At 45.5% G+C, this 25,944-nt stretch overlaps 1 protein-coding gene across 3 annotated transcripts in view; it reads right to left on the reverse strand.

The window, feature by feature from the left end:
* Positions 1-6,129: 6,129 nt before the first annotated feature.
* PIP4K2A (phosphatidylinositol-5-phosphate 4-kinase type 2 alpha) overlaps positions 6,130-25,944 on the reverse strand; it is a 172,689-nt gene continuing 152,874 nt past the window's right edge. For all 3 annotated transcript variants that reach the window (XM_036092628.2, XM_036092629.2, XM_078075220.1), the window contains 4 exons: positions 22,276-22,389; positions 13,249-13,492; positions 10,974-11,077; positions 6,130-8,413 (listed from right to left, as the gene is read on the reverse strand). In XM_036092628.2, coding sequence (XP_035948521.1) covers positions 8,333-8,413; positions 10,974-11,077; positions 13,249-13,492; positions 22,276-22,389 — 543 coding nt within the window. In that variant the 3' untranslated portion in view covers positions 6,130-8,332. The remainder of the gene's footprint in view (positions 8,414-10,973; positions 11,078-13,248; positions 13,493-22,275; positions 22,390-25,944) is intronic.

Here is a 25,944-nt window from a genome sequence, read left to right on the forward strand (position 1 = left end):
CGTTAAGCATCTGCCTTCGGCTCAGGTCATGATCCCAGGGTCCTGGAATCAAGCCCCGCATCAGGCTCCCTGCTCGGTGGGAAGCCTGCTTCTCCCTCCCCTGCTCCCCCCTGCTTGTGTTCCCTCTCTTGCTATGTCTCTCTGTCAAATAAATAAATAAAATATTTAAAAAAAAATTTGTCTCTTTGTCGAGTTGTAAAAGTTCTTTGTGAATTCTGGATATAAGTCTTGTTCCTTTGTTTGGCACATCTTTTCCTGATTGTTCATCATCCTTGACTCTGTTGGTATCCATGCATTAGGAAAAGCAGGCACCTCTCCTGCTTCGTGGACTGGCTTTGTACAGAAGACCCTTGTCATTCAGTCCAGTTAGAGATTGTGGGGACCTCTACCAACTCTTTCCCTCCTCAGGGAGAAGCAGGCGGCTGTCATTTTTGTCTCCTTCTCTGTGCGGAGCAGGGGCATGGGGGGCTATGGCGTCTATCAGTTCAATCCACCATCTCTGTTCTCCGCAAGGCAACCAGACTGTGCTGACTTGTCAAGAGATTCAGAACTGCCCGTTGCTAGCTCTTTGGGCAGCCCTGGAGAAATTGGGGTGGTGGGCATAAAAATCAACTCTTTTCCTCCCTAGAGGCAGCTGACAACTGACAGGGATTTTTCATCCACTCGCTCTGTACCAGGCAGCGGGAGGATCTATGGCATCGACCGGCCCACGCTGCTGTGTCCGTTTTTCCCCAGGCGGCTAACTGTGCCCGGCCTGTCGCAGCTCCAAGACTGGCAAGATAAAAGCTAGTCTTCTGGGGAGACCTCTTGGAAAAGTTGGGGTGCTGGACGTATAAACCAACCTCTGCCTTCCCCTGGGTTAAGCAGGGAGGTAGGAGGGCTCTTCCTGATCATGGGGTGCTCTGCCAGGTGCAGGGACTCCCGTGAGAGGCTGTCCTGGATCTGCTTACTGACTTCAGTGAGTCTGGTTTTGTGTTCTCTCGGGTGCAAGAGCCTTTCGGTTTCTGGATTTCTCAGAAAGAGACTGTCTCTGAATTGTTGCTGAATTGGTGTGTTTGTCGGGGGAAGGAGGGGCCAGGGCTTTACTCCACTGTCTTGCTGACATCATGTTCATTTCAGCTTGAAGGACTTCATTCAGTGTTTATATAGGGAGGATCTGCTAGTGACAAATTTTTGGTTTTTGTGTATCTGGGAATAAGGTAAAAGATAAAACATGAAAAGCTCACTTCTTCCCAAGATCCAGTTGTTTTCTTGAATAAAAGCTCCTCAGATTGCTGCAGGTTTTTGGCTAATATCCAGAGTTCTGAAAAAGTTGATGATGACAATTTTTGCAAGTGTTCTGATTACTTTCATGGAGAAGTGGATTTTCAGAGGGTTTTATTCCACCATTCCCTTTCCCCTTATTGGAAAAGCTCTGGAAGATCAGTATGAGTCAGGGTTCTGCCAGAAAAACACAACCAGTCAAAGCTGTTTATTAAGTGATTTATTGCAAGGCATTGGTTTATATGATTGTGAGGGCTTATTAGGTTAAGTTGAAAAACCAGAGGGCAGGCTGTTGGTTGGGAAGGGTGGGCTGGAATTCTCAGGCATGAGCTGAGCTACTCTCCACTTGTAGAATTTCTTCTTCTTCTGAAAAACCCCAGTTCTGCTCTTAAGGCCTTATTGAATCAGGCCCACCCAGATCATCTACACTAATCTTTCTTCGTTAACGTAAATTGGTCATAGGCATGAATCGCATCTACAAAATACCTTGCCAGCGACACCTGGACTAGTATTTGATCAAATATTTTCATGGGGTCTCTGGGGGAAACCAAGCCAACCGTGACTGTCCAAATCAGATGCAGTACAAAGTTTTAGTTGACAGTTTGACTCCACATGCATTAAATGGAAGGAAATTGAGGGCATTTAATATTTTGGGAAACTTCGTGATGTGATACAGTGCAAAGAGCACTTGATGCAGTACAAGGAACACTAAGACGGCCTGGTTGAAGAGCTGGCCCTGTGACTTACTGCCTCAGAGCGTTTACGAACCTGTCTGAGCCTCAGTCTTCTCACTGTGAAAGGAGGATAAAAATAAATAAAATTTTTTATTTAAAAATAAAACCATGTGTATGACATTTAAGTGAGAGAATGTGAAGGAAAATGCTTTAGCACAACACAGACCCCTGAGTCAATAGTTTTTTTTTTTTTTGACAAATTTTAATTTGTCAAAATTAAATCTCATCACACTGATGACTTAAAAACCTTTTTATACAACAGCATTTAGAGGACCAAAAGCCAAGAGCATCTATACAGCCATGGCACATGTATCCTATCCCCACCCCACATGGGAACAGTGGATGTGTGTCCAGTCAGCAAATCCCAAATGTCCCTTAGTCTATCCGGTTCCCTAGAGCTGTGATCAATACATACAGTTCATTTGTATATTTTGGCATTTTTGCTGATGCTTATTTTTGGTAAAAAGAGGCAATGCTCTATGACACTTTGTTTAATTAAAAGCTAAATTCCGAAGCCCATGTAGGACGATATTAAAAGAAAAAAATGTATGGCTTCATAGTTAAACATTCAGTGTTTGGTTTGGGGAACCTTGTGCTTGACAATGTGAAGATTCTCTGCTTTGCACGCCCTGCAGTGCATCTGCATTCATTGCAATAACACGGTCTATTCATTCTGTGATTATTTACTTATCTTTAGAAACTTAGAAAGACCTGCTAATTTTCAGAAATCAACTTTACAATCTGGACAAAAAGTGGGAGTGGAGTGGGGTGGAAGGATGAGTTCTCAGAATTTAAATGGAAAATTCCCTCATTTTGCCTGGTCAAACTTTGGTTTGGAGATGTGTAAGTACAACCAAAGCAGGAAGAAGCTCCCTTCTGGAACTCTGGGGGAAAATATCTGAGGCCATCTAAGGCACCAAATCCACAGGCTAATAAGCTACTCATCCCCAGACTACCAGGAAGCTTGAGGGGGAAGAAGATTTTAGGTAAACACAGTCTGACCAAATTCTTATATTTTAGTACTATCATCTTTGGTAAAACTAGGTAAAAGTAGCACATATTTGTTGCCACAGACTCCTTAACTAATACTATCTGTGACCAAAAAAAGCTTTTTTAAAGTGTATATGAATATCTTAAATTTGTTAAGAAAATGTCACATGTTGAAGAACTCAGTCATCTGTTTTTATAGGACTTTAACAAAGTGATTGAATGACTTAAAGTTATGCCCCTTTTGTAAGTGGATTTCTCAGATAGTCAATTCCACTGGTGACTGCGATCATACTTTAAGATGACCATAGCAATTTACTCAAACAAACTCAAATGGCAGTAATAACTTCAATAAAAACTGAGGGCAGCCATTAAGTTGCAACAACTTTAGTAAAAGAATGAAAGAAATCCCAACAACTCCAGGTGGGAGGAGGAAGATCTCTGTGGATAATATAGCAATTGTAGCTGAAGTCCGTGGTTTTGCAGAAACTACTCTGTGGTACTAAAATGAGGCTCTGTTTCAGGGGTCGGCAGACTTTCTCTGCAAAGGTCTATAGTAAATGTTTTAAGCTTTTATGGGTGTCAGGTCTCAGTCACAACTCAGTCTGCCACTGTGGCTTGAAAGCAGCAATAGAAAATATGCGAATGGATGTAGCTGTTTCAGTAAAACTACAAAAATCATGTGGTGGGCTGGATTTGGCGCTCAGGCTGTGGTTCGCTGCTCTAATCAGTAAGAAGCTACCTTGTTTGTATATTTTAAGTATAGAAAAGGGAGGCAGGAAGAGAGAGAGAGAAAGGAGAGAGAGACAGAAAGAAGCATATTGCAAAAAGTATTTAAAATCAGTGATTCATTTAGTGGGAGGGATTAGCCACTTAAGACCGTGTTTTCCAAACTGGCCATTCATCAGAAGTGAGACCCCTTGATTTAAATTGTCAAGTGACAGTAATAAAAAGCTGTTGGACTAAGAGAAAATGATAGAAGTGGAATAATATAGATTAACTCTCATAAAATGAACTGTGTAGAACATTTGTCATAAAATGCAGGCGGCTGCAGGCCAGGGAGGGCTCTCAAAACACAGCAGAAGGGATTAGGGAAAGAGGAGTGCTCACCCAGGAAGGGTGGTGGTGAGGTCTTGGAGTCGCCAGAGGGCACGAGGTCCATCATTCAAGCCTTCAACTCTCAGTCTCGAGCTGCGGCAGAGCACCAGCCCGGGCTTTGCTGTGAACTGTCCTGTGACCTCGGGCGAGTCACTGAGCTTCTGCGGGCCAGGCTTTCCTTATCTCTGACACCTCTTCCAGCACGAGGTGTGGGATTCTGTAACACACATCTGTCACACTGGATTCTGAGAAATCCTAACCTCTTGTCCCTTCTCTTAAGAAGTTAAACTAAACACAAGTGTTTAAGAGTGAGAGAAAATTATAGACTCTGGCATTTAACTGCCCTTTGGCAGGATTTTCACCGAATCGCAAAAACAGGACTAAAACAAACTTCTGAAGGGCATTCGGCTTAGATGAAAAGGTACCCAACTGTACTCTTTAGGGCTGCCTTTTATGAAAGAACTTTCGGTAATTGCTCTAAGTAACTTATCAACTCTGCTCTCCCAGAGACACTTCCTTGGTCTTCGGGGCCACTTTACCAGGAGTGCCTCTTTGATAGGCCAACTGTTTAAAGAAAGCAGTTCGGTCGGCATGTGAGCAGGCGGACTGCGCGCATGTCACTCCTGTGCGTGGGGATCCACAAGGCCCAGCAAGTTTCTGCCCTTTAGGGAGAGAGACTTTTGTATTTTTAACATAGCAGCTCCAGATAACCTGGCTGGAGCTGAATCAAGTGCTGTTTAAGAAGATGGGGAGGGAGGAAGAGATGGGGGGTGTTATTTTGCAAACTGGAAGAAGGCTTTTATGTGCAGTAGAGACCATGACCGCTGATTTTGTGCTAATTAAACATTCCATGTACAGTGGTGGCTGGGGGCTTGCCGAGTCCACTGATGTTAGGAACTCCCGGGTTTAATTCCATCTTCCACCTCTTGGCCTTGCCTTCTCTTCACTACGCCGCTTCATAATATACATGTATACATTATATACATTACCACTTAATTATCCACAGTTCTTAGTCCCTTTGCATTTAACCCTTAATCGCTTATTTCCAAAAGCGTTGCATCAAGGATTAATGCTTCCTATCAGCTTTTGTCCTTCTGTGAATTAGCAGTAACCAATTTTCTGGGACCAATGTGAATTCAGTCCAGGAGATTAAATCATTGCTCTGTGCACAATAAAACCCACAGAGCTCATGGGAATACTGGGGTGCAGGGACACAACACCCCAAAACTTCATCACTGATACAGTTAAAAAAAAAAAAAAAGAGGAACCTAATAAAAACAGTAGTACAGTTTTCAGCATTGCTAAATGGTCAGGAAACATATAAATACCCCAATAAATGTGGCAGGTTATCTTGAAAAGGACCTGCAGGGTACCTGTGGGAGAGTCTCGGAAGGGCCGCATCTCTGGACTGCTGTAAAGCAGAGGCGGGAGGGACCCCAAGTCGGACCAGCGTGACTGCGCACAGAGGGTGGCGCCGGGGGAGCTGGTGATGTTGGAGGGGGGCGTGTGATTTCCTGTGTTCATCTCATGTTCCTGGTGGACCGAAGTGCACACAAGTAAATGGGAAAAGCACGTTATGCTCAAATCATTCCCTCATAGATCAATTGCATTAGAACAAATAGGCATTTTCCAAACAAGTGCTTTAGCCCAGCGGACTGTGTTTGCTCACCTGGCGCCAGCGACAGTAGGATGCTGTCAGACAGCCTTCCGTCCACCAGGGGCAGCCCAAGAAAGTTTCGAAAAATGCTGACACAGAACTGTGGTTGGTAAAAATTACAAATAAAACAGTATACTTTATAGGGGTATTCACTAAAGAGATTTCTTTTCTCTGCCTGTCCATCTTGCAGTAAGTCCATTTTGGTGGGGAAGTTTCTATTATTTTCTAATAAAATAGTTCACAGGTTGAAGGCAAAGCTCTAAAGAGATTTGATTCAATTTCACTTTTACTTCTTCCAGGATCAGCTAAAGGTAGTCTTCGTACCGAGTACTTAAAATTTATTTGCAATAGAGAGAAACACAATCGAGAGAGAGGAACAAAGGATCCACCTTGTGAGTCATCAAAGTGCTTTATTTTGTAAAGCCTGGCTCATGACTGGAGTGTATTGTTAGCACTAGGAGATACAAGGCAAACTTCCTCACTCTGTCCAAATAGTTTATCGACAGAAATGAACGACAGAGACTGTTACAGACAAAAAATAAAGCATTTTGTAAACTTCTAAAAGCATACACAGACTGGCCACAAAGGAAATAGTTACTCAAATAATGTATGTGTACCTTATCTTTACTTCAGGGTCTCACTTTTGTAGTCTTGGGTCAAAGAAACCACCGTAGAACTTCAGAACACTGAAAGGGACTCGATGCCAGGATGAATGGTGGGGGAATGGGGGCCCAGATCACAGTCTCAACTAATTTGAATGCATGAAATACAGATTTGGACGACCATGGCACAGTGGCGATAGCATTATCCACCGTAGCTAACAAACCTGGGTGAAGTCAGTAACTAGTCGTAGAATGGCGCTCCTGCTGGCTTCCAGAGATCCTGATTTGCTATCACCTCGTGTTCTCCGAAGTAAACCCACACCCAGTGGGCACAGTCGCAGTCTTGATAAGCCCTGAAGTAAAGTTCCTGGAAGAGGCAGTATGGCAGGGGCGGTTTGCGGAGTTATAAGTAATCACTGAAAGGTGGATTTTTTTTTTTTCTTTTCTGAAACTGCCTACAAAAATCATCTCATGTTTTAAACAAAGAATTTCAAAGGCACAGCTTTAGCACAGTGTATAAGTGGATAACCTACTCTAAGCAAGTCTAATATTTTAGCTTGACGCCTTTCAGAAAATGCCAGAAAGTTGGTAAATACATGATCGATGTTGGAAATTTATAAACTGATTAAAACACAGCACAGTTTAGGGCAATGAACTTACATAACCAGATTTGGGTTAAACATTTAGAAAAAAAATCATTAGGTTGATAAATGTACATCTGGAGGAAACAAAACAACCCTTTTCCTTTTATTGTATAAGACTGCCTACCATGTACTTGAATAAAACATTCACCCAAAAACATGACTGCAGGATACATTTCAAAATATGACAAACATTATTTCACCTACACTGTAAAATGACTTTACATGTAAACTTCAAAAAATCACATGCTGTACATTAAATTTTTAGATTCAAAAATATCCCTGTTTTCCTAATAATGTAAACAGTAAAATTGAGGGTTTCAGTTAAAGGGATAATTGATAACAAAATACCACTGTTTAACCAATGGTGAAACATAAACATCTTAGAATTCAGATTTGCCTTCGTTAACAGAATTCAGAGTTCTAATGCTCTGCTCACCTTCCCACTGTAGGAGATGTAGATACCATTGCCCAAAACTATGCACTTTGCAGGTAAGCTTTATTTTTATTTTGTAGCGTTAATTCCTATATTGCAACATAAGAGTGTAACAGTGAAGAAGCTCCAGGCAAGAAAAGAGAAGTAAGCAGTTTTCCTGGACATACTTACTGAGGTGAAAATGTACAGACAAGAGTCACTAGGGGCATCAGCTTCTTGCTAGAGGAGGGGCCTTTGTCCCTGGACGCCGGGAGCCCCGACACTGTGGAGGCAGAACCCTGAGCCAGGGCGTGCTGGAGATGCCAGCGACCCCCCGCCCAGCGCCAGGGGCTTGGGGGGCAACTATTAAGGAGTGTCCGCGTGCGTGGTAGAAATGTAACATTCGCAGTAAGTTTTTTTCTTTTAATCACCATCATTATTATCATTATTATTATCTTCATTATTATTATGAATACTGTCACATCTTTCAACTCCAAAAAATAAACTGATCCACAGTTTATCGCGTGATGCCAACATGGTTGGTCTGACATGCATTTCCTTCGCCCCCTCCCCCCACATGTGCTCATCCATCCATCCATCCATCTACAGCTGGAATCAGAGGGTTGTTGCCCAAATGCACTCTGACTGAAGCTGACCGGTTTGCATTAATTAATTAATTAATTATTTTTTAAGATACACGCATACACGCGCGCACAGGCACACACACACGCACGCACGCACACGTGTCAGAAATAGCTAGAACGATGCTGGGAAATATCAGGTAGCTGTTAAAGCGAGTAGCCTCCAAATCAGTCATCTTGGCCTGAAGATGTAAACGAGGAGGTGTGCTTCACTGAGTTTGGTTTTCATTTTTCCTACACTGAAGCCACCTCTTTCCTTCCCGTGCTCATGTCCGTCCAAGGCCATGTGGGAGGTTACGTCAAGATGTGGCCAATAAAGTCCAAAAAGCGCTTTGAATACTGTTCTGGGTTCACGGTCGAGATCTCTGCACCAGCCTAGGCAGTTGTAAAGGAGAAGAATATCGATATAATTACTACTTAGTCTCTATAGCAATTTCCAGTTGCAGCTAAATACAAAGCTAATAATTTTCCAATCTCAGCCTCTGTTCTTAAAACATAGAATATCTTGGATATTGTGTCTGAATAATCAACGTTCTTAGGAATCTGTGTGAAAGTGAGGCGAAGAGTCAGAGTAACAACAGATGCTGTTACCACATTGTGACTGTGGCAACTTACAAAAAAAATCGAACTAGCCATGTTGGGGATGTTCCTGTCACATGGTGGAGTCTGTGTGGCCTACGTAACAATCTTGCTATTTTTCAGGAGAGCAGGTTGGAGATCCCTTGAGAATGACACCAACAGCAACATCTGGCTAAAGGGAAACAACAGGGACATAGGATCGGGTTTCTTTTTCAGGACCCAGGTAAGTGGCGGCACGCTCAAAAGAGGGGTGACAGCCACAGCAGTGGGGTCCGTGTCAGCTGGACCCACAGCCGGGCGAGACATCAGGCTGCTGACGGCGCCTCCCCCCGAGGGGCTGGGGCGGGCTTCCCTCAGCGCTGGGCACAGGGGTGCCAGTGTTCCCCTCCACAGAGACCTGTGTGGGGCAAGGAAGCGGGGGCCCCTCACGCAGGCTTGGCGGGGAATCACCCCTTATGGGAGGCAGTGCTGGCGACCAGACTCAACGTCTGTGGTTACCGGCCAGTTTCCTGAGCTGCAGAGGGCAAGACCAGCTTTACGAAGTCACCATGTGCTCTTTTTGGACACCCATACTCCCCGGGGAACCTGTAATTTCCTAGCCTGGCCCGGGCCACGGGGATCTCCATGGAGGAGCCCAGGCCTTGAAGGCAGAGAAGAGTGCCCAGAGCATTCCTTTGCCAAGAGTAATGTCTTGCTCCTGCAAACTGCAGTCTTAGGCCATGTGGTGTATCGTGAAGCTGAGTTGGGGTCGCATAGTGGAGACTAAAATGGAGCCATGCTTGCTCCGGTCGATTTCCAGTTCCACATGGTGTGTGACACGGCGGCGCGTGAGAGGAGGGGGGGGCACAGACACACAGCACCTGCTCACCTCGGGTGTCCTCCACTAAACCCCGTCAGCAAGGGGTTAGGACTCCTTTGTTGTTGGGGCCCTTAAGCTCCAAAGCGTTTTCTCAAGGTTATACAACTGGGAAAGCTAAAATAGGGATTACAGTCCCGTCTCTGCAGTATACCCGTGGTTCTCAGTCAGAGGTGAGCATCGGAATTACCACAGAGCCTTTTCGAGACCTCCCCCACCCTCGTGGACTGGACTCAGAATCGGGGAAGGGGGATGGTGCCTCGGGCACGCGCGTAGTTCACAAACACTACTCTGAAGGTGGCGATGCCAGCCGCCAGGGCAGAGCTGCCGGGGACCCTCCGTTCCGACCGACCCGGGGTTTCGGACACTGGCAGTGAGCTGGGCGAGGGCTCGGGCCCTGCTTTGCACACAGTAGGAAGCCATAAACAGTTGCTGATGATGTAACTAAAATGTTTCTTTGGCAAATAGAGTATGGCTTTAGGCTGGTTCCCTTGCTGGAAGGACAGCCTGTTTGATTTTAAAATACAGAAAAAGAGCCTTTAATCGAGGCTGATGTTCTGGTGTTCCTCAGTTGGCTGTACACACTACTGGGGAGGCGCCTCTCCTTCCCGTGTGAACAAGCCAAGGCACAAGTTCATCTCTATGGGATGGGGTCTCTGGCTTTTTTAACAACGCCTGGAAAGCCAAAACGAATCTCTGCAATACGAGCATAATGGGTATTTACTTGTGAAGTTCAACCAGGCAGGTGGGATTTGCTGGTAGGGCAGGGGGATGGGACTAGCATAGAGCAGGGGGCTGGGCTAGGTTCTGGGAGCAGTCCCATTTCTACCACTTTCTAGCGCCGTGGCCCTGACAAGCTTAGGCTTTCTTCCTCAGTTTCTTCAACTGATAAGCAGGGCTACACTAGTATCCACCATAGGCTTGTCATGGGGAATTCAACAAGTCACCATATGTGTAGGATAGTGATAATTTAGAGCAAGCACAATAACGGTGAAGAATTCGTGTTATTAAACGTGGATCTGGCACCCAAAAGATTTCTGTAGTAGAAAAAATATAGTTCACTGTACAAAAAGAAAGATAATACTGCATGTTCGGGAAGTGTCTGAGGCACAGAATAGTGCTTCAGGTCTGACGGGTCAGTTTTGAGGATTCATGTGAAAACATGAATAGTTGTCTTCACTTTTATCTTTGAAGCATTTGCCCAACAAAACCGAATTTGTACAGTATTCTAGAGATGCACGTGTCTGTGAATATCCCCAGCATGTAAAAAGGCTAGCCGCTGAGTTTAAGTGACTTGCCCCGGGCATGAGCTGTTGGCACTTGCCGCCTCTAATCTCACACTCTGAACATGACCGAACCTGACCCCCTCCCCCAGAGAACAAGAACCACCGAGGGGCTCTGGCCAGCTTGGTGGCAAGGGGACAGCCGGAGCCGGTGCCCGCACCACAGACCGCAGCAGGGGCCCAGGAGCAGAGAAGGAAACAAAGTGGAGATACTTACGCCATGCTTAACAGTTTTTGCGGCGTGGGCAGCTTTCTTTTTTGCGTCATAATGAGTCAAAATGTCAATAATTGCCATAAAGTACACCTCTTTCCTGGGCGAGTCTGTAAAGGGACGAGAGCAATGATTGTGGGACCAATGACGCGGCTGGGAAGAGCCCTGCTGGAGGGTCAGGGATTCGGGACGGGGACCGCGGCCTCTGACAACGGTCAGGGATTCAGGACGGGGACTGCGGGCTCTGACAACGGTCAGGGACTCGGGACGGGGACTGCGGGCTCTGACAACGGAGGCGGCGTATACTGCGGTGCAAAACACGTTTGTTCTAAAAACAACCACTAGTTTTTACTCCCTCCTCTGTGTTTTGTGGGGTGGAGAGAGAGGCAAAATGGGGGAGGGGGTTGGGGGCCACAGGCTTCCAGTTACAGAAGGAAAAGGTCGGGGGGAGTGAGGACAAAGGCACAGCGAAAGGAATACAAGCAGTGAGCCGGTAACGGTGTCGTGTGGTGACAGACGGTAGCCGCGCTGCGGTGAGCACCGCATCACGGATGGGCTTGTCCCATCCCTGTGGTGGACCTGGAACTAATGTAACGTGGTGAGTCAGCTCTCCTCAAATACAAAAAAAAAAAAAAAAAAAAGTGATAAAAAAATAAAATAGTAATTTGGAAAAAAAAAGTCCATGTAACTCCTGCATATGCCTGTTAAATAGCTTAACTCTGTCCCCAATTCTCTTCTCAATTTAAAAAGTAAAAGAAGTATAACCCCAGAATATTACCAGTAGAGGTCCAAGGGCAAGACTGTTTTCATTTTTTTGTTAATCTGCATTTTCCTTAATCATTATGTATTGCCTTGGTGTAAAGAAAAGTGCTATTTTTAAAATGCAACCAGTAGAGGTAATTTTGCTCCTTAATCCTCTTCTACCATCACAGTCTTACTGCTTCGTAGACGCTGCCTCCTTTACCCACAGCCCTGCGTCCAGCGAGTCTGTCAGCACCATTTTTCCAAAAGCACTTGCTCACCTCACATTCTGGTAATCCTAGCAATATTTTAAACTTTGTCATTATTATATTTTTATGGTGATCTGTGATCAGTGATTACAACTCACTGAAAGCTCAGATGATGGTTAGTATATTTCAGCAATAAGTATTTTATAAAAAACAAGCTATGTATGTTGTTTTTTAAAGACACAGTGCTACTGCACACGTGACAGACTGCAGTATAGCGTAGACGTAACTTTTATACGCACTGGGAAATCAGCAAAGTCATGTGACTCGCCTTATTGTGGTGCTCTAGAACCCACTTAGAGGCACGCCTGTTCATGATTCTCACTGAGTCTAGCATCAGAACTGGATAAAGGCACATATCATCTGTAAGATCGGTCTTCTGCATATTTCCACAAATATAATGCTGTCTTAATTGTAAACAATAAGAAAAGTACATTTGACTACATCTGATTTTCTGTGTTGAAGAAAATTTTGGTGAGCAAAATACAAAACACAAACTCATTTGGCTGATATGCCTCATGAGATTTTTTTTTTAAATAATGATGAACCATCATTTTTATTACTCAATAAGAGGCCAGCATTTATCATCTCTCTAAATTTTTTGGTTTTCTCATGTGTAAGTAGCTAAGGTAGAAGGTAATACTCCTTCAAATACTCAGTCATACAGATTTTGAGGATTAAGATTATGCTCACTCTAGATAAGAGATCCACAGACCCTTTAATGGGGGTGGAGTCGGGGGGGGGTGACTCAGCAGAGGACAGACACGACAGCAAATCAGACATTGTCATCCCACATCCTGGGCCAGCTTGAGCGCTCCTAAACAGGAAAGGGCTGGTAGTGATGAGACACCCGCCCTTCAGGGTATCCGAGCGAGGGTCAGAGGGGACCGCATATGTACCTAGTGCTGGAGAGATTCCTGACCCTTTAGAGCCACAGAAGAGATAGCTAAGAAAAAAACATTTACAAACATTTCTTCTATATGTTAGCTACCTTTACATAAGTGTGTGCACATATGTGTTGTATACATAAAATAGTTTGTGGCTCACTATTCCCTCAACATCAAAAAACTCAAGGACCTTATCACATTATGTTTCAAAACCAGAGATTACAGTTCCTCTTAACATACTCTTGTCCCTGAATCAATTATTGGGACTCTGGAGAATAAGTCTTGGAGGGCAGCATAATTTTAACTGGGATTACAGTTACTGGTAGGAAACAAGGCAAAAATCAAACCATTTCATAGATAAAAAGGGTTGATAATAACTCAGCTTACTTTCATGGCATTTAATTCCATAAACATCAATGTTTGGATCAAACTCCCCTGGAGCCAAGGGCGGTGAGCTGTTCAGTGTATTTCCAGGACTGTCCGGAGGGGTCCCGACAGGGTGGGTGCCATCGCTCTCCCCCTCCTCTTCCCCGTCATTCTCTTCACACTCCACCTCTTCCTGTTCGGCTCTTTCCACATCATGGATTCCCACCAGGAGGCTGTAGTCCATGAGCTTTAACTGGGCAAGAAACTGAGGGTGGGAGGCAACAGGGTCAGTCATGGCCTTAAACAAAACCCCATATTTGAAGGAAACGAACTCAGGAAAACGCCTGTGGGGGAAGGCTGTGAGGGAAGGGGCAGCAGAAACGAGAGGGTCTCCCTAAGAGGCGGCCAGCCAGGAGCCTCCATTATGATGCTCTCACAGTCCCAGGCAGCTCCTCTGGCCAAAAATGTAGCCCCACACTTGGGGCTGGCTCAGCGCTAGTATTATTTTCCCTGAAACGCAAAGCTGGATGCTGAGAGGCATGCATTTATCACATGGAGGTTGGGTTACACCAAAGAGCAGAGAGCATGACTGGCAAGAAGGAGGGAAGAGAGCTGTTCTCCCGACAATTGAGACTGGCTGATGGGAAAAACCAGGGACCTCCCAAGTAGCTTCCAGCAGAGTCTCTTGTGAAAGCACTTTGAAATTCAGCACACTGGGCTGAGAGGAGATTATTATGCTGTCCATCACGAAGAAGTAAAAGCCCAAATGTCCCAATCAACCAGCAAATGCCTGTGTCAGTGCTCTGGTGAATAACACAGTCCTTCTGTCCTGCTCAGGTTTCCTTATGATGGAAGCAAGGGCACGGAGAAGCTGAAGGTGGCTCACTTCCCGTGCAGCAGCTCGGGCCCGGGATTCCTGTTCTCCCTCCTCCTGTAACGTGCGGCCGACCTCGCTCTGCGGCTTAGTCTACGCCTGCCTGCCAAGTTCTTGTTTTGACTTTGCAGGTCATGATTTTTCTTTTCTTCTTAGTAGATGTACCCAGACACATGATCGGAAGCACACGGTTCTAATCGATCAAATAAAACGTGGCTAGTATTATGGAGGACAAAATGGGGCGGCCCGTCTGCTGGCTAACACCAAACAGCTCCCTGACTCCCCAGCTGGCTGGCTCGGCACAGGGTCCACGACTGCTCTGACCCTGGGCTTGTGGCCCAAGAAGACGACGCATGACCCCGACTCTTGGAGGACTTGGGGCCACCCCCACTCAGTGATGCGGAGCCGCTGACGGGCCTCGGGCGACTCGGACAGAATTTAGGAAATGAACTTCCTTACGCAAAGGGTAAGCATATGAAATTATAGGTCCTGAAGTTCGGGCTGAAAATGAAATGAAATCAATTTGTGGAGACCCGCTGGGCCATTTTTCCTCCCGAGCCTGTTGGGAAGCAGCCCGGTCTCTGAGCTGAAGAGAAAGCCACGCTCCCTTAAAGACAAGGAGAGGACCTGCCCCTGCTGTTCCCTGACGCCTTCAGTTCCTCACCGGCCCAGGCCTCCTCCTGTCTGCTCTCCTCTTCCTTAGCTCCCATTTCTTTGTCTTCCCACCATGAATCCCCTCGGGCCACGCTGACTCTTCCTCATTTAAGCTCAGGGGAAAAGAAAATCACACAAATCTTTATTTAGATATGTAAGCAAGGTAGGAGAAACCTAATACTTAAAAGTTGATACATGCAGACCCTTTGGCAAAAAAGACTGTTGAATGGCCAACAGGTACACAGAGAGATGCTCCACATCACTCATCAGCAGGGAAATGCATATCAGAACCTCACATCCCCTCACACCTGTCAGGACGGCTAGTACCAAAGAGACGAGAGGACAAGTGTTGGCGAGGATGTGGAGAAAAGAGAACCTTGTGCACTCTTGGTGGGAATGCAACTGGTGCAGCCGCTGTGGAAAACAGTATGAAAATTCCTCAAGGAAATAAAAATAGAACTACCATACGATCCAGCAATCCCAGTTCTGGTTATAGCTCCAAAGGAAACAAAATCATTATCTCGAAAAGATCTCTGTACTCCCATGTTCACGGCAGCATTATTCATAATAGCCAGGGTAGGGAAACAAGCTAAGTGTCTGTCAATGGATGACTGGATCAAGAAAATGTGATATATATGTATACAGTGGAATGTTGTTTAGCCTTAAGAAAGAAAGAAATTCTGTCATTTGTGACAATGTGGATGAACCTGGAGGGCATTATGCTAAGTGAGGTAAGCCAGACAGGGAAAGACAAATACTGTATGATGTCATGTGTGTGTGTGTGTGTGTGTGTGTGTGTGTGTGTGATTTGAACTCCTAGAAACAGCAGAAAAGCAGTTGCCAGGGGCTGAAGGGGCTGGAAAAATAGGGAGAGTTGGTAAAAGGGTACAAAGCTCCAGCTATCAGATGAATAGGGCCTGAGGATCTAATGTATAACATGGTGACTATAGTTGCTAACGCTGTATTGTATCACTGAAATTTGCTAAGAGAGTAGAACTGAAATGTTCTCACCAAAAGAAAAACAAAAAAGGTCAATATGTGAGGTGATGGTTGTGTTCATAACTTGATGGGGAAATCCTTTCACAATGGATACATACTCAATCATCACCATGTATACATTAAATATCTTATAATACTGTGTGTCAACTATACCTCAATAAAGCTGGGTAAAGAAATAAAGATGTTACTTAGTCTAGTAAAAAAAAAAAGCCAACAACAAACAAAACAGAGTGCTGGTTCTCTCATGCCTTCGATCAGTTTACAGAGGAAGCTGTTGTTCCTCCCGTGGGCTTTCCCAAACTCCCCTTTTCAAGTCCTCACAGAACAACTTTCCACCTCCCTCAGCCAGTGGCCAGAGACTGCTCGTCCTGCCATATCTGCCTAGCAACTGCTGGGTGTCAGGGTGCATCTGGCCAGATGGCTGGGCAGCCTTCCCCGTCTTGAGGGAGTAACAACTCCATGAAGTGCTTGACTCTTTTACCCACACAGAGCCAGCCACCCGGCCACGTAGCCGGACCTCGGGTACCTGGTGTGCTCCCCACAAGCGCACGGATGTGGAAGAGAGCCGGGCACTGCGGGGTACAGAGACGGCTGGCCTTGCCTGAGATAGGCATTCGGATCCCCGTGCAAGACAGCAAACAGGCTCAGAGAGATTAAAAGAGTTTGCCCAAGGAATCAAAGCTAAGGAGGAGTGGATTCAGGATCCTATGCTCAAAGCTCTTGTTCTTTATACTGCATTAGGCTGCTTTTGGAAACTGCATTAAGGCAGCTTTTCCCAAGTCCTGTTCTTTGCAACACTAGTAGGGGAAAGAATGAGTCAATCAAATCAAATGGTTTCTGAGGAGGAGGGCCTCCCACAGTTACTAAGGACTGTGAGTCTCTGTGAGGGGTATCCGCCAGCAGCAGGCCTCACACTGACTGCATCACCAAGCCTGCTTTTTGCCCCCCTTCAGAACGCCCCGGGGGCCTACTGATTTGGAAACAGAAGACATTCAGGAAACACTGCATCAGAAATCCCCAGTCATACCCTCTGCCCACGCCCCAGCCCCCCAGGCAGGTATGACAGGCAGGGTGCTCACTGGTGGCCATGGGTCCCAGAGAGCTGTGCCTGGGGCTGAGCTCAGCCTCTGAGCTCCCAGAGAACGGGGTCAGCGCCTCCTTTGTCCCCTCCCACACCTAGCACAACGCCGGCCCCGACCCCTCTGTCTATCTGGCCTGCCCCCTCTGCCCACCCCGGACACCCTCCAGAGGTCTGGGTACCGCTGCAGACACGGGTTACCAGCACCTGCCTGCAGAGAGAGAGAGAGAGAGAGTGTGTGTGTGTGTGTGTATGCGCGATCGCGTGCACTGAGTGCAGGGTTGGGGGGGCTTGGCTGGGCCAGGTCCTGCTCCGCTTGACCCAGAGCAGGACAAAGGCCCCCTTCTCTCTGTCCCTGCTCTTCCCGGGCCCTTGGAAGCTCCCTGGGAAGTGGTAAAGATCGATGCTGTGCGAACTGACCCCCTCTGGGAAGGGAAGATCTTTTCCAAATGCAAATTTGATCTTGCCCAGCCCCTGCCTAAGGCCTTCCCGTGGTATCCCACATCCTGCCGGGCAGAAGCCAGCTCTAACATGGCCCAGTGGGCCAGGATAGTTTGGCGCCAGTACCTCTTGGGCCGCCTTGAACCCTGTTCCGGCCCACCCTCTGGCCCTCTTACCAGCACCCAGCTCCCTGCCACCTGACTGCAGATCTCAGCTGCAGAGACACTTGCTATGGGAAGCCTTTCCCGATTCCTGCCTAGGCCACATCCCCAAAGCGCGGGCACGGGTGGACCAGCGCACTTTGCCCTAATGACGCTTGGCTCAGCTGCACGTGTATCTTGTTGGATTATGTGAGTCGAGCATAATCTTTCCCGAACGTGGCAGCCCCGAGAGGGCAGGAGCTCTGGCCGTTTCTGCCCTCACCGCGTTCCTGACCGCCGGGAAGTGCTGGTAGCTCTTGGTATTTACTGAACAAGTGAATGAGACGCCTGCTGCTTAACTCACCCTAATTTCCCTAACCCCTGTCTCAAAGAAATAATCACCCCAGCCAAGTGAAAACATAGAACAAAGCAACAAAGAAACCTCTGCCCGAGGCACAATGAGACCATTTACCACGCGTCTGGGCTCTGCTGTACGGAGTAGGTCTGTAACGGGTAAGTCCACCGTTCCACCTTCACGTGGCCGGCTTTCAAGTGTGCTTTATTACAAAAGCAAGGGGGCTGCCCGTAATGAACTTGCAAAGGTCAGCTGGGCACGGATGACAGCCGGGGCTGGACCGCCTCACTCAGAGAGTGAGTGAGTGTGTGTGTGTGTGTGTGTGTGCGCGTCTCAAGGCCCAAGTGTCCCCTCTTGCATCGGTGCTGCTCACAATGGCCGGCGCCTTCCCAGGCCTGAGCTCTGCAGTCAGACCACTGCCCAGGCTCCTTCCGAGTAAGGCAGCTCTGCATCCCAAACCTCACCATCGGTGACATGTAAAATGCATCTCTAGGTAAGCAGCTGCTCTGACCCACCCAAGATCAAGGACCCTGACTGTGGTCCCAAGTGGGTGCTACGTGAGTTTTCAGATCGAGGACACTGAGAGGAAAACGGAAGACCAAGGACAGCAGAGTAGGGAAGAGCATAGGTTTTGCTGATAAGGGTGACCCCTTTATTCTTTAATTAAAGTACCAGATAATCTTTAAAAGAAAAAGACTATAGGTTTGGGAGTCAGACGGGAGACTAAAACTTATTTCTCTCACTAGCTCTGAGCCTCAGTTATTCTAACTATAAAATGGGATAATACCATTCAGCTCATGGGGGAGGGTAGAGAGGAGAGGGAGAGAGAATGTAGCTTAGGCAATGAAAACAGTGCCTTGCAGGTAACAATGGAGGCTGTGGCCTAATTGCCCATGTTGTTGCTACGGTAGAAGGCCTTTTTCATCAAATACGCACTTGAAACACGGAGACGGGCTCAAGTGAGGTGGGCCAAGAGGAGAAACCTGGAAAAGCCCAGAGATTCACTAGCTCTTATCTTCACAAACTTAATTTTAAATCTCTTAGGAAGTAGAGCGGAATGAAATGTGGCAATAAACTGAGATTCTTGTTAGAGAAAATTCCTGCTGGGTATCACAAAACGACCGAGGCCTGGAAGACTCCACGTTGAGGGGGGAAGGAGAGGAGGGAAGGGGTTAAGGGCTGCACTGCTGGGGTTTGCCTCCAGCTGACATTAGGAACTTAATACATATTTGCTCTGTTTTCTGTTCATTCCTTTAAGCTTCTGACTCAAATTTATTGATTTTTTTTAAGTACATAAGATTTCAAAGCATGACAATTTTTAAATCTTTATAATCTTTAGGTCCCTCGCCTTTCCCTTTCCAACTTCTTAATAATTATCTGCCAGACCTTTGGTCGGCTTCTTTTTTCCTCAGAATATCCCACCTAATCTGTTTCCTTCATAATTAATTCCTCTTTATGCCAAATCTTTGAGCTAGAATCTTCTTCAAGATCTTTAATGAGCCCTGTCACAAACCCTTCTAGAAGACTATGTGGTAAGAGAGCCATTAATAAACTCTCCTTCACAACATTTAAATTCGTTTTATTTGCTAACTTTATTAACACATTTGTTCTACTGAATTACCACCTCCTAACACATGTGCAATGCAGAATTAAAATTCCAACCAGCCCTATTTAACAGTTATCCCGTATCACTTGTTAAAAGTTATAATGATCCTCCTTTGGGGCGTTCATCAGGAAACAAAGTCTCAACTGTGTTCTCACATTTTTAATTTGCGTTTTAAAGCAGAGCAGTTTAGGAGGGTGGCCTCTGACAGCCTCAAATCCCAGTCTGAATTTAGTAGCTGTGCGTCTTTGAGCAAATCACATAGAGTCTCTGGGCTCAGTTTTCTCATCCATAGACTGGGATAATGTCAGCACTCATTCTCCGGAGTTGTTATGAATGAAAGAGAGAACGACTGCCTGGGACGGAGTTTAGGCTCTACCAGTGGGTCCGTCAATGTTGGCGGCCCACCATCCCCGTCCCCACCTCCACCCTCCCACCCATTTCCAAGGTTGTGCGCCCATAAACACGACAGCTGAGATGCCCTGTGGTAGGGGCTCCCCGACACCCCCAGGCTCCCAGCGTGAGCCAGTGAGAGGAGATGGGTGCCAACTCTCCACCATCCACCGTCTACGGTCATGATTGGAGCTGACAACATGCAGCCCAGAAGGCCAAAGTGATTTTCACTCTCCACAGAGCACTGTCTTTTGGAGAAAAGGGCTCACCAATACGCAGTTATGTGCAAAGCTTTCTGAATTGAAATATTTTCAGGGTATATGAACAGAGCAGGATTTCGGTTGCAAAAAGAAAAAAAAAGCAGCTAGATTCTCATGACAATTCTTTTCTTTTTGCTACAAAAATAGATTACTTCTTGAGCTATAATAAACTCATCTTTTACCTTAAGCATTAAGTAAAAAACAAAGAGTCATCCCCACCCCCCACCAAAAAACTGTACTCAAACAGGCCAGTCAGCTAAATTAGAAAGCAAAGTGTTAATGGAAAAACAAAACTAGATTAAATTCTAGTCTCATTTATCAAGATCAGATGTCAAGCCACTTCACCATAATTACCTGCTTAAAAATTTAATGATGCTTCTGCATGAATTTCAAAACTAAAGATACTTGTATCAGCCATTGAGAATTTTTTTTTTTTAATGAAAAGAATGCTTTATGCCCTGCTTCAATTTCAACAAAACAACTAAGTGCAAGAGCCCTGCATGGGATTAAACTATCCAAATCCTCTAATCAACGACATTATTAGAGACAACAAAAGGGCTAAGAGGATCCTTATGTAATTCAACTGTAAATTTGAACTGCTTCAGTTATATTATATCTGGAGTCTAAATATCCTAGTGGTACACAGCCAACAGAAAAAGGGATGGAAACAAAAATTTTTTTTTTTTTTTTTGGCAGATTGCACATAACCCTAAAGGATATTTACCATAATTGCTCAATTGGTATTATTCTCAAAATTAAAGATTTGCTGATTGATGAATAAAAACCCGAAAGTGAGTAGGTCTAGCTAGAGTACTTAGTTATCAGGTCAAGTTGACACCAAAGTATGGGAAATGTTTAATGTTTAACTAATACGTACTGTAACAATAATCACTGGCAACATTGGAAAAAAAATGCTTGTTAATGAAAGACTGGAGAAAAAAATGTTACATGATAAAAGCAAACACTTTCTTCTACTTTTCTTTTTAAGTAGACACTTGTATCCTTTAGAAATAAACACTACTTAGGTTCTAATTGAAGTATATACACCAGGTAGGTTTAAAAAAAAGTAAACATTTTTTTATGAAAATAATTCATGACCTAAAAATAGTTATGAACTCACTCGGTCAATCTGGGTGTCTTACAATGAAAGAGACGTCAGAACAGGAAAAAGGAAACTGCTCTGCCCTCACAGGGGATACATTCAAATGCAAGACACTCATTCTTTGGCTCGAACCATTCTAATTATTTTTATTTAATGACATGAAGAGGAAAACTTTCCACTAAAGCCTGTAAGTAGCAGAGCTGTACTGGTGTGGGGGGAACTGTATTTCAAAGTAAAAAAATTTTTAAAAAGTATACCATACTCACACATACAGATGAAGGAAAGTAACAGCTCAGAAAAACTTTGTTCAGTAACTGTCTACATTAGAATTCTCTTTGCAGGGTCTCGTAAACCTAACGAATCTCAAGAAAATCTTTTTTTTCCCCCGAATTAATTTCCAAAGGACTCATAAAAGGAAGTCCGACAAGGCTGTGATGCCTTTAAAATCAACAAAAGGATAGGGAAGAGTATATTTTTAATTCTTAAAATAACAGTTAAGCAAAACAGCCTCCCTCACGAGAGACGAAAAGCCCACTGTCACACAGTATTTTGTGTCACAACCATCCCCCATGACGCTGGGGTGGCGACCAGCCTTGGTGCTGTCCCCACCATGTGTAAGGCTTGGTGGCCTGATGACACCACTTTCACAGAGGCTGGTGGAAATGCTAAATCACCAGGTGACCGGGGCTCTGTTTACTAACACCAAGATGTGGTTTAGATGAAGAAAACCCCAAATTCAAATAGTTACTAAACATTTGTTTTTGAAACGCTTTGCTGTGTGACAGAATGTCATCACTCAGCGTCACCCTCCGTCTGGTTGCTGCGGGCAGTCCGTGAGCAGGCTGCGACCACACAGGCTCCCCACCGACCAAGAACGTGGCAAGCCGAGGGTAGGGACGCCCCGCAGAGGACATCAGGTGCTTTCCTTGGTCTGTCATCTAGAGGAAGGAACTGCCTGCCGAAGCAGCACACTTCTTTCCTAAACCAGGTCACACAGGAGATGCACCTGTTTAGATGTGATTTTCATAAGGTACAATACGTATTTTTGCCTTGGTTGCAGATTTAAATGGACCGTTGAAGAAGCTTCTAAAAATCAAGAGTGGTGACATTTCTACGACGGGGCTGTCCTTGACGCTGATTTTTTCTTACCTCAACATCCTTTTTCAGTTTTTCCAGGAACACCTTTTTGTTGTTGTCATCAATATAAATCTTTTGGCCCTCATTGATGAAATCATTATCCTTTAAAGTCGGTAGTTCTTTGGCCTAAAGCAGACGACAAAGGGAATGAAAGAAGTTTGAATAAAATCTAAGAAATATATGCCTTCCAACCCCGGAGGTTACGTTTCCACCCCCGGAAATGGAGTGTGCCTCCCTCACCGCAGGCTTCTTACCCGAGGCAACAAAATGTGAGGCGGCTTGAATACCGCAAGGGGGCACCAGTGAGCTACGACCACTAGGAAGAATTCGCACCAGGAATGGAGGGTCACCCGCACTCCATATTATGCAGTTTTGTAACAGATTTCATGGCGTAAACCTGACTGCTTTCTGAGATCCACTCTCTTACAAGAAGTCTTCTAAGTATAGAATTTGTATTCTTGGAATTCTTTGTCAGGAACCTTCAATTTTCTTACTGGTACAACCCAACTCCACACCCCTGGCACTTTTTGGATAGCCTTTGCTGGCTTCATGTTACAAATAACTAGGTTAGCTGGTCTCAGAGAAGCACCATCCATAATCCTATCTAATTTCTCAGTCAGGGAGAATATGCAGCCAGAGGTTGGCCATCTGTCCCTTCTAAGCCTTCCTGGTCACCACCCCACCAAGAAGAAAATTCTGTTGGCGTTTGGACCAGGCCAAAGGAAAATGTCTTAACATAAAACATATTAAGATGAACAGCTCTATCCTTTACAAATAAACAAGAAGGTGGTGAGCTGGCAACTACACTGTCCTTACGGTGACCATCACAACGCAAAGTCATGCGTGATGATCGACATGGGTCACAAGTAGTAAAAAACTTGAGCTTATGCTATAGGATAATATGGGCATATAATTTTGAAAGTGTGCATTATTCTATTTAACTTCGTGCAACCTGCATTCTGGGAGAGTTCAAGACTAATCAAAACTCCTCCCCACTCCTGTCAGCTAATCACAGCTTATTTCTTCCAGCTGAAAGGAATTCAACATAAGACACCATCTTAGTACACCAATGAATGTCTGAATAGCTCTCTTTCCCATAAGTGTGAGCTAAATGAAAAAAAAGAAAATCCAAGGAAAGGACATATTCTTACTGCTCTCCACACTACCCCCCGCCCCCGTTATTCAGAGCAATAAAAGAAAACCCACTGCATAGATCTACTGAACCACCTTTCAAATGCTTGAACTGCTCACTTTTTCTTCTGCGTAAACTATTCACATCTGTCCGTACACACATGTATATGCACATATATTATGCAATTCCAAATTTGTAGCTCTGCCACTCATTTTAACTTTGCAAAAATTTGAAGTCTTACAATTTTTAAAAAAGATTTTATTTGAGAGAGAGAGAGAGAGAGAGTGCACACACGAATGGGGGGAGGGGCAGAGGGAGAGGGAGAAGCAGACTCCCGCGGAGCAGGGAGCCCCACGCGAGGCTCGATCCCAGGACCCTGGGATCGTAACCTGAGCCAAAGGCAGACGCTTAACTGACTAAGCCACCCAGGCGCCCTAGAAGTTTTGCAATTTTTAATTTGATAAAACTACTGCCAAAATAATTATCTTTACAAAGCAGTTATAGCAAAGATCAGAAATCCAAAGATTTGATTCAATTAGCAGTTACCAAATGACAGTCATGTACAGAAATGCAGAAATGAATAGGTCAACATTTCTATTCTAAAGGAGTCTGTGATCTAGCTTGAAAGACAGGAGAGCAAGTAGGTAAAAAAAAAAAGGCAGCATAAGAATGCAAAACAGACGGATAAATAATACCATTCTTGGGGGAGACTGATCTACTTTCAAATACTTTCATGCTGAGTCAGAGTTTTGAGGAAATAAAAACACAATGCCGTTCTTCACAAAAACTATGGAGGCGCCTGGTAGACTGACTCCCTCAATTTGTCATTAATAATTTAAAAATGTCATAAACGTGACATAAAAACCCGTACGTGTGAAGATAGCACATTAACGTGAAATGTTTGAGTCAACCACACTCAACCCTCAGGTCCGCTTCCAGCACAATTATAAACGTAAAGCAGTTTCACAGCGAATGAAATGCAAGGATCTGAAGTTTCACAAACCCAGAGGGCAGTGAGAAACACTGCCCAAAATACAAAATTGGAAGTGCCTTAGAAGAAAGGGTTGAAGCCAGATCTCCCCCCCCCCCCCACACACGGAGAAGGAGGGGATTCTCCAAGGGGACACCCTGGCTGTTGGTGTCTAACTGTGTGTGGGGGGTGACGGCAGCATGTGTGGGTGGCGGTGGTAGGGATTAAGGTATTGGCCTCAACTCCACAACTCGCTTCATACGTGTAAGAGAAGAAGGGCAGAGGGATTTGGGGTTCTGTGGGAGCAAGGGAAACCTGAAGCCGGGGCTGTCAGAGCAGAGCCGAGGCAGTAAATGACACAGTGGAGAGGCGCTTGTAATTCCAGGCACATTCACGAAGATGCATGCCACTTCGGGTTCACCCCGGCAGGATTACCGCATGTGACAGGGAAAACTGAATCCTAGCTCATAAACCTCTGGGCACCCTCTACTCTATTACTGAGCTCACTTGTGAATTTCACAGGCACTAGGGACGCATTTAGATTGGATCAAGTTTTAAAAAGGGCAACCAGATTGGTTAAAAGACCTAAGGGCTTACCGAAAGGCTCAAGAGGCAAAGGCAGATCCTTAGCAGGGCAGCTGCTGTAGGAATCCAACACTGGTCTACGCATACCCACCCCCGAGTGTCTGTGGTGGGGCAGAGCGCGTGGGAGCACCACCAGAGTGTTGGAGACGCGAATCCCGACGTTCCGGAGCCTGGCTCCGCGCCCGACTTGCCACGGCCCAGGCCAGGCTTCTGGACCTCTCCGGGCGGGGGCCTCAGGCGCCGGACGGGAACACGCCCCGCAGCACCAGCAGCTGTAGGTCCTGTGCTAATAGGCATTTCACCTGCATCCATTCATTTAAGTGCCTCGTCCCGGTTATTCTTCACAACAATCTTAACTATTACCCTTAGAGGCCAAGCAAACTGAGCTCAGAGAGATTATGCCGGTTAACTAAGGTCTTAACTAAGGTCTCACACCCTGGCAAGCTAGGTGGCCAGTTCTCACGTGGAGATGGGAACCCAGGCTGCCTGATGCTTGTCATTCGGCTGCGGTGGGTTGTTCCGAGAACTCCGCCGACACCCGTGTGACACACTAGCTAGCGAGCGCCGCTGTTGTCATTGCCACCGTCGATGTGAACTTTCAACGAATTGTATGGATTTAAAACATAGGTTGAGAGACTGCATACAAAACCTTTTCTTAAAAAAAAGAACTTTGTTCTCTTCTACCAAGAGCTACGTGACACCGATAAAATCACGTGACAGTGATTCATGCTCAAGAAAACCTTACTGCTTAGCTTTTTAAAAAAAATTTTAAATTTTAATTTCCAGTAGTCAACAGAGTGTCATCTTAGTTTCAGGTGTACGATAGAGTGATCCAACAATTCTAGACGTCACTCAGTGCTCATCACGGTAGATGTATGCTTTTTCCCCATCACCTGTTTCCCCCATCCCCCCACCCGCCTCCCCTCCGCTAACCATCTGTTTGTTCTCTATAGTTGAGAGTCTGTTTCTTGGTGTGTCTTTTTTCTTTTTTATT

This window comes from Halichoerus grypus, chromosome 6, assembly GCF_964656455.1.
Source record: "Halichoerus grypus chromosome 6, mHalGry1.hap1.1, whole genome shotgun sequence".
Lineage (NCBI taxonomy): Eukaryota > Metazoa > Chordata > Mammalia > Carnivora > Phocidae > Halichoerus > Halichoerus grypus.